Source organism: Dreissena polymorpha, chromosome 5 (assembly GCF_020536995.1).
Source record: "Dreissena polymorpha isolate Duluth1 chromosome 5, UMN_Dpol_1.0, whole genome shotgun sequence".
NCBI lineage: Eukaryota > Metazoa > Mollusca > Bivalvia > Myida > Dreissenidae > Dreissena > Dreissena polymorpha.
In genome coordinates this window covers 90,753,252-90,761,907 of record NC_068359.1, presented here as the reverse complement: position 1 = coordinate 90,761,907, position 8,656 = coordinate 90,753,252, and the positions used below count along the sequence as shown (strand labels likewise).

The window sequence follows — 8,656 nt, the reverse complement described above, 5'->3', positions numbered from 1 at the left end:
ATCTCCGTCATACATTTTGATAAACCATCTAAAACGCATCTTAACTGAGTTCGTGTATGTATCAAACGAAAGCAATGCGGCAATTTAACTGATCTCATGCCACCCATTAAAAATTGACCTCTCAAATATTTTTCTTGGTCCTTTAAGTGTCAAATTCGGGATCTGGTATTTCGCAGCGCATTGTTTTAACTCATAACTCACCGACAATAAACAAATAAACCGCGACACTGTGCAGATTATCTGGCGCAGTGATATCGGAACGGTGATAAGGTACTCACTTCAACTACCAATCAGCGTTGGCCGAACTACCTTCCGCTAGAACAGGTGGCTTCCGCGTAAATATATAGTCCTCTTTTGAACAGTGAACATATTTCAATTGTTTTCCGCGAAAGTTGTTGGCTTATACTTTAGGATTTAAGTATTTGGGACAGAAAGGTATAGTTCTATGTATATGTACACAATAGCAATAATAATAATTAATGTATTTTATTAGGATGGTACTAGGTAAAAAATCGCCTTAACAATTAAACGTATGTTTATATGAAAGTGTTACAAAAATATATATTCCATAGTTTAAATCTTTCTTAGTATAGCTGTTATTATTGGATGCTTTACTGTTGGTAAATACTTTGGTATATTACTGACAACTTACATTAATATTTTAACTCTAATTATTAATATTATTATTTTTATTATTATTATTATTATTATTATTATTATTATTATTGTTATTATTATTATTATTATTATTATTATTATTATTATTATTATTATTATTATTATTATTATTTATTATTATTTATGTTTTATTCTTATAATAATAATAATTATTATTATTATTATTATGATTATTATTATTATCGTTGTTTTTGTTACTGCTTAACAAAACGGTAGGGCTGATCCGGACCTTTTGTTGTTAATGCGCATATTCAATATAATTATAACATAATGCTACACACTTTTTAGGGTTTTGTTATCCTGCAAAGATATGCCAAATCTTGGAATAAAGTCTCTAATTTGTGTAACCGTTCATTGGTATCGATTGTGGGATGAATGTTCTTCGATTTCAAAAGACAGTACATAGTTAATTGTTTCCCGTTTGATACTTTATCAGTTGTTCATTCCATAAAGTACCATAAAATAAGATAAAGCCGATGTTACGGTAATTCAAGTGGTTACCACAATTAATTCGCACTGCTGACCATGCATATTGAATATATTCTACCATAGTGGGACGCTAAAAATGTTTATTTATTTATTTATTTATTTATTTATTCATTTATTTATTCATTGATTCATTGATTCATTGATTCATATATTTATTTATTTATTTATTCATTCATTCATTCATTCATTAATTCATTCATTCATTCATTCATTCATTCATTCATTCATTCATTCATTCATTCATTTATTTATTCATTCATTCATTCATTCATTCATTCATTCATTTATTCATTCATTCATATATTTATTTATTTATTTCGCTCGCTCGTCCGTTCGTTCTTAGCCTAGGTCATCGACATACAAAGTAAACGTATGAGGGCAAATTGATTAATCGGATTTGTTTTACTACTAGTATTTTAGACACGGTCGAAGATGCGTTGGTTTTCTTTTTTTTCACTAATGCACCGTTATATCTAAATTTGAGAAAGTAATATATCTTTACCAACAATAACGGAAATTATTTTTGCAAAAGATTTTTAGAGAAATTAAAATCATTAAATGATTTGCTTTCGTTATTAATTAAATAATAAATAATTATAAACAAAACAATATTTTTTTCCAGTTTAATTCCTTGCTCAGAGTGTAGTTTATATATAAATATATACATGTATACTGCTTCTTTATATTGTATACAATGAACAATCGTCGATTTAAAAATCTGTCAACATATATTTGTAATGAATCCGATATTATTTAAATTTAAGTCAGACTTATAAGTTAAAACACAAGAGAACAGGAATGTGTTTGACAGTAGTCGCCACGCACTCGTCTATTGACACTCCTGGTGGTAGCGCGTGAGCTCGTGCGGGAACCACGCGTTGGTCTTTCTGCTGACAGACGCAATGTCGGCTGCTACAGTCGCTGATACGTCGGCTGACAGTTCGAGTCTGTAACGCACTTGGTGCGCGATGGTTTTAGCCTGACGCTTAAAAAAGTATACAACGATGCGATTTTCAATCCTAACTGTAATAACATTTGTTCGATAGAAGAAAAACCGAATTATAGTTACAAATAATTTAAATGCTGTAAATGTCAAAGAAAAAAATCCGGTTTGTGCAAATGTATAATGCTGCGCACAAAATATCATGAAATTGAACAATTATTCAGAAAGAAAGTTTTTGTACATGAAATAAGCAGGAGATAACAGTTTATTTCTAAAGACTATTTTTGTTTAGAAAAAAGAAAAATTAAAATTACATGTTAGAATTTAAACAACAAAGCTCTAGTGAGTATCATAAATAATAATCACATAGGGATTGAACATTTATGAACGAACATGCCATTCAGTTTGTTACTAGAACGGATGTTGGTTACATGAAATGTTTTATTGCGGGGTAGCAAACAGTTCTGCATGGCTCATTGTTTCAGACGTCTGCGATCCTACCGGAAGCTCCGTCAACTACTTAGAACACTACTTGAAGATGGTGAGCGTGTCAGGTCTCTCCCTCCCGCTGTACCCGCCGACCACGGACTTTCTCTACCAGTACCCGTACCAGGCGCTCCATTACACGGGGAGCGCAGAACAACTGCACACACCATGGGCTCTCAATACACTGGCCTTGAATAACTTGAACTATTATAATTGTTTGACGTCACACAACCTGATGTCGTCCATGTGCCAGTTCTCGTTTAGTAATGTTAGATCTTCGCCGAAGTCTCGTGACAGTGGCATCTCGTCCGACCCTGCCTTGTCACCAGACCGATGCAATGGCTCGCTGGATTTGTCCATGAAGAGCAAACAATCAGGTATATGTCGGCATACGATTTGCTCTGAATTTTTTATTCGGCCAGTGGTAAATAAAATCTGAAATTGAATTTGTTAATAGTGATGATTTATGTCATACAACGAGTACACTCATTAATCGATCGATAATCATTTCAGACAAACCATGTCCTGCCAAGCCGCGACCGAAGTTCGATTTCGCTCATCTCGCTAAGGCCGCCACCGAGGATGATGGGAACGGCACCGCTGCTACTTCCGGGGACTCTCACGGAGGCGACGCCCAGATTTTTAGCCGAGCTTTAATAAATACAGGTTCCCTGAGGTATAGAAATAATCTCTGATTGTTAAAATCAACAATATGCTGAGAAATGAAAAACTTTTTTAGTGAAATAAACCCCATCAAAGGGGCATTTTCACATATTTTGGAATGTAGTGAAGTTTGTTATTAAATGCTTTACATTGATACATTTAAACATTAGACCTAAAAATCTTCAGTACAAAACAAGAATACAATTTAAAAAAAGAAAAAAAGTAACCCTCGACCGGTCTCGAACCACTGACCCCTGGAGTCATGGAGTAAAAGTCTTTTTCTTAGACCACTCGGCCATCCGTGCTCATGCTCTGAAGGAATGTATTTTATACTTTGTATAAGCAATTCTCGTAGTTTCACCAAATAAAACGACACCAACAGAACTTTCCAAATTATTCTATCGTTTCGCGTTGCAACGCTTTATAATTTTCAGGTTTTCAAATCGTTAAAAGATGCATATAATGGACATGTTAGAGCATGTAAATGTTCAGTATTACTATTTCCTCACAAATATCATAACTGAAACGAAAATTTGCGAATCTGAAACAACTTTTTTTAGTTTTGTCAATTTACCAAAACGTGAAAAGGCCCCTTTAACATTATTATACCCCACACATGAAGTTTAGGGGGGTATATAGGAGTGAGATTGTCGGTCGGTCGGTCTGTCGTTCTGTATTAAAGGGGCCTTTTCACATATTTTGGCATATTTTGAAGTTTGTCATTAAATGCTTTATATTGATAAATGTGAACATTGGATCTTAAAAGCTCCAGTAAAAAATCAAGAATACAATTAAAAAAAGGAAAAATAAGTAGCCGGTACCAGGGACCCCCGGAGTCCTGGAGTTAGTCTGAAGTAAAAACGCATTAACCCTCTCGGCTATTCCGCCGGGTATACACAGTATAAGAATTTTTATACCATATATAAGCAATCTTCGTAGTTTCGTAAATTTAAACGACAACAACAGAACTCTCCAAATTATTCAATCGTTTCGCGTTGCAACGCTTTATAATTTTTAGGTTTTCAAATCGTCAAACGATACATATAATGGCTATATTGGACTATGGTAAATGTTCAGTAATACTGTGTCCTCACAAATATTATAACTAAAACGAAAATTTGCGAATCTGAAACAACTTTTTTCAATTTTGTCAATTTACCAAACCGTGAAAAGATCCCTTTAAGGGGCCTTTTCACGTTTGGGTAAATTGACAAAATTAAAAAAAATTATAAAGTGTTGCAACGCGAAACGAGTTTATAATTTGGAGAGTTCTGTTGTTGTCGTAATATTTTGTGAAACTACGAGGTTTGGTTATATGAAGTATAAAATACAGCTGATATTGTATCCGGAAGGATGGCCGAGTGGTCTAAATGGTAGGCTTTTTACTCCAAGACTCCAGGGGTCAGTGGTTCGAGCCCTGCTGAGGATTACTTTTTTATCTATTTTAAATTTTATTCTTGATTTTTTACTGGAGCTTTTTTCATCCAATATTTACATTTATCAATATAAAGCATTTAATGACAAACTTCAAAACATGCCAATTTCTGTGAAAAGGCCCCTTTAAGTGTCCGCTCTCTAATTCAAGTAGTTTTCATCAGGAGCTTCACCAAACTTGGTCAGAAGTTGTGTCTAGATGATGGTTAGGCCAAGTTCGAACATGGGTCATGGCAGGTCAAAAACTAGGTCACGGGGTCACTTAGTGCGTTTTAAACATTGTGCATGGTGTCCGCTGTTTTTTTGTGAACACACTATGCAAAATAGTCTGTGTCAATGCGGCGGTGGGGGTATTCGTCACGTCTGTTACAAAGCTCTAGTTCTTGTTTGAACAAGTACTTACTTTTGTGTTTGTCAGATTCAACCCGTTGACGAGTAGTTTTCGGCCGATAGCTCATCAGGGATTGTCCAAGGCCGCAACTGAGCCGGTCAAGAGAGCGAGGGGCCGGGGTCCGGCAAGGTATGCACGCTTCTCTAGTTGAAAACGAGATTTCTACATGTAACATAACAGGTGTTCTGGGTATAATGTTATTTGCATCTATGTATGTGTATGTAATATTGTTCCAATGTGTATATTTGGGATCTGGCACGAGCATTCATTTCCTAAGATATTCTATCGGACGGGTTAATGAATTTTGTTAGTGAGCTAGCCCTTTGGAGAAATTACCTTCAGTTGTCCAGGACATGTATAATATATTATTTCATGACATAAAAACGCACGAATTTATATAGGCGAATATAATTAATATTTACGTAAACGCATGATAAGCCGCAAAATTGTTTAAATTGTTTAACATCATTTGACGTTGCAGCCTAATTTCAGCAAATAAAAACATAACGCAATTAGTAAGTAAAACAAACCGAAGCTAATGAAAACGACCAAAAGGCTTTATTACACGTGTTCAAGATGACAATATTCGCCATATTTGTATAACATATAAAACAAGTTACACCATGTAATAAATTACAAAAATGTCAGCAGACTACATTTTGTAAATGACAATTAGATCACTAATAAACTCTGATTGACCTAACTCAGTAGACACATCTTCCAATGAAACTGCAACTGTGTCCATGTTCTATAAACACAATGAATGTAAATTGATATTTGCAATATTATATAGCTGAACAATAGCACATGTTGACAATATACGCCCAACTACAGCACTAATAGACTCAGTACGCGACACTCTGAAGGCACACCTCTCACCGCCGAGGCACTGTCGCCCATTCTAATTAACTTCAAAAACAGAAGTGACAGAATTATATTGGGAACCTTAATTCGGTAATTGACTCGGTGCACGAAATTATTTGAATGGGGAAATGACGGGAAATTAAAATTCAAAGCATGAAAACAATTATAGTGCAGACTAGCCTTTTTGCCGGCGACTACTTGTTTATCACCAATTTGTTCTGGTGATAACCCGGTGGTCTTAATTTGCTGAAATGGAGAGTGATTGCGAAGAGTTATAAACGAAACTGTCTAACCGGAATGAACTACTACGCCGCGGACTACTTTTAATTGATAACAAATTCAAGAGCAAGAGACTTTACTCTTACATAAAATGATTTAGAATGTTTTAATACATTAACGTTATGATTATTGTGCGTGGCCATTATTAAAGCGTCTGTATGTTGAGACAAATCTGAAATCGCAATAAACATAAGTTTCAAAAAGATGCATCTGAATATGTGTATTGTTTACGTAACTGCTCAATAAACAAAGTGCCTGCTTCCCGACAAACAGTTAAACATGTTACAAACATATCACGGATTTAGTTTGTGCATATTAAATGGAATTTTAGCTCGTCATGATTTCAGTTGTCAATTAGTCGATTATTATTATTATCAGTATTTCGATTTTCGTGAATGATTCAATGTCGAACATTTTGTTTGTTAGTTTGTTAGTGGTAAAAAATGTTAATTTTATTGAATCCTTTAATATTGACACATATTATTGACATGTTTGATTTCTTGGTAAATTATGTCATCGCAAAACTAAGGTAACGCTTGAAACAGAGTAAACACCTAAATAAAAAACAATGTTCAATCCCAACTAACATATAAATGGAGTAATATTTTAAATACCATATTCAACTTTATTTAAGAAGTAAATTACTTAACCGTCTCTGTTCTGTTGACTGCAAATGAAAGTGATATTGACAACACATTTACTCGGATCTCTTGTATCGTAGGACAAAGAAGGAGTTTGTGTGCAAGTACTGCGGGCGTCACTTCACCAAATCGTACAACCTGCTCATCCACGAGCGAACACACACAGACGAACGGCCGTACTCGTGCGATATCTGCGGCAAGGCGTTCCGGAGACAGGACCATCTGCGGGATCACAGGTACGTCACGGAAGCGGCGCCAAGTTCATGTTGTATTTTGTATTGGAGTATTATATGCATTGTCAAATTGAGTAAATCTGTTTTAAAATTATTTTTAACAATAGTTTTATCTATTAAAAAATTATTCAAACTTTGTTTAATTAATGCTATACATAAATATATAATAAACACGAATTAATTCATCCAACCCATGACAGCGCTGATTTGCTGTAAGACGACTTCCACTTTCTACGGACGATTAATAATTCCTCCCGACACACAGTCCATTCATACGGAAATAAATAACGATCACCTTTTTCCGAAAACATCGACAGTGAACAGACGTGTCGATATTTAGTATTATTAAAAGTTGATGTAATGCCTATTTCCCATGTCCTTAGGTACATCCATTCCAAGGAGAAACCGTTCAAGTGTATGGAGTGCGGAAAGGGGTTTTGTCAGTCCAGAACACTGGCAGTACACAGGACCCTACACCAGGTCTGTACTGGAAATGGGATCTGTCTGTCCAGTTAACATGAACATTCCCACCGCGATCTGTCTGTCCAGTTAACATGAACATTCCCACCGCGATGATCTTCTGCTATACGGATCACTTTTTATAGGGACTTCTAAAAGTTCTAAATAAGTAACGCGCTTCTTGGCCTAGGTCTTTATTTATTGATAATTACCGGTATGTCATCTTTACTATATACGTTTAGAACTTGTTTCTATAGAGTTATAACTGAAAGAAATATCAATCTTCTTCCTTACCTTATCTGTTTTGGTTGACTGTTTCAGAGCTCACCAGACGGGTCAATACTCTTGAAATCCTCACGTGGTTCAAAACTCTCGGTGCCAACACCCGGTCTTCCCCGATCAATTGTTCCACTTGAGAAAAATATCAAGATAGAGGTGTCGAGTTTACATGTTAAACAAGAACAGACATAAACAAGACAAATCACATGTACATGTATTCTGTAAATATCATTATATTTATTTTATTTCATATATGTTTCTTTTGTTGTTTCATCATAAACGAGCAGTATTTTTGCAACTGTATTTATTTTATGTAACTTTTTTATTTTTTTTTATAAATATATAAAATTATAATAAAAATTAAAATGATTATTAATTAAAATTGTATTAAATAATAAATGTCGTATCAAACTTTTAGTTATAATAATCCATGAATACTATAACATGTTTATTACTAATTAAAGGGGCCTTTTCACAGAAATTGGCATGTTTTGAAGTTTGTCATTAAATGCTTTATATTGATAAATGTAAATATTGGATGAAAAAAGCTCCAGTAAAAAATCAAGAATAAAATTTAAAATAGATAAAAAAGTAATCCTCAGCAGGGCTCGAACCACTGACCCCTGGAGTCTTGGAGTAAAAAGCCTACCATTTAGACCACTCGGCCATCCTTCCGGATACAATATCAGCTGTATTTTATACTTCATATAACCAAACCTCGTAGTTTCACAAAATATTACGACAACAACAGAACTCTCCAAATTATAAACTCGTTTCGCGTTGCAACGCTTTATAATTTTCGGGTTTTTTAATCGTC

The 8,656-nt window shown here is 34.5% G+C and overlaps 1 protein-coding gene across 1 annotated transcript; it reads left to right on the top strand.

Annotated features, from left to right (window-relative positions):
- The first annotated feature begins 351 nt into the window (after positions 1 to 351).
- LOC127831896 (protein odd-skipped-related 2-like) lies at positions 352 to 8,130 on the top strand. Its single transcript, XM_052356974.1, has 7 exons — positions 352 to 435; positions 2,596 to 2,973; positions 3,110 to 3,272; positions 5,112 to 5,213; positions 6,949 to 7,104; positions 7,485 to 7,581; positions 7,882 to 8,130. The coding sequence occupies exons 2-7, from the start codon at positions 2,649 to 2,651 to the stop codon at positions 8,029 to 8,031; spliced, it is 993 nt and encodes a 330-aa protein (XP_052212934.1). The 5' UTR covers positions 352 to 435; positions 2,596 to 2,648; the 3' UTR covers positions 8,032 to 8,130.
- Positions 8,131 to 8,656: the final 526 nt, after the last annotated feature.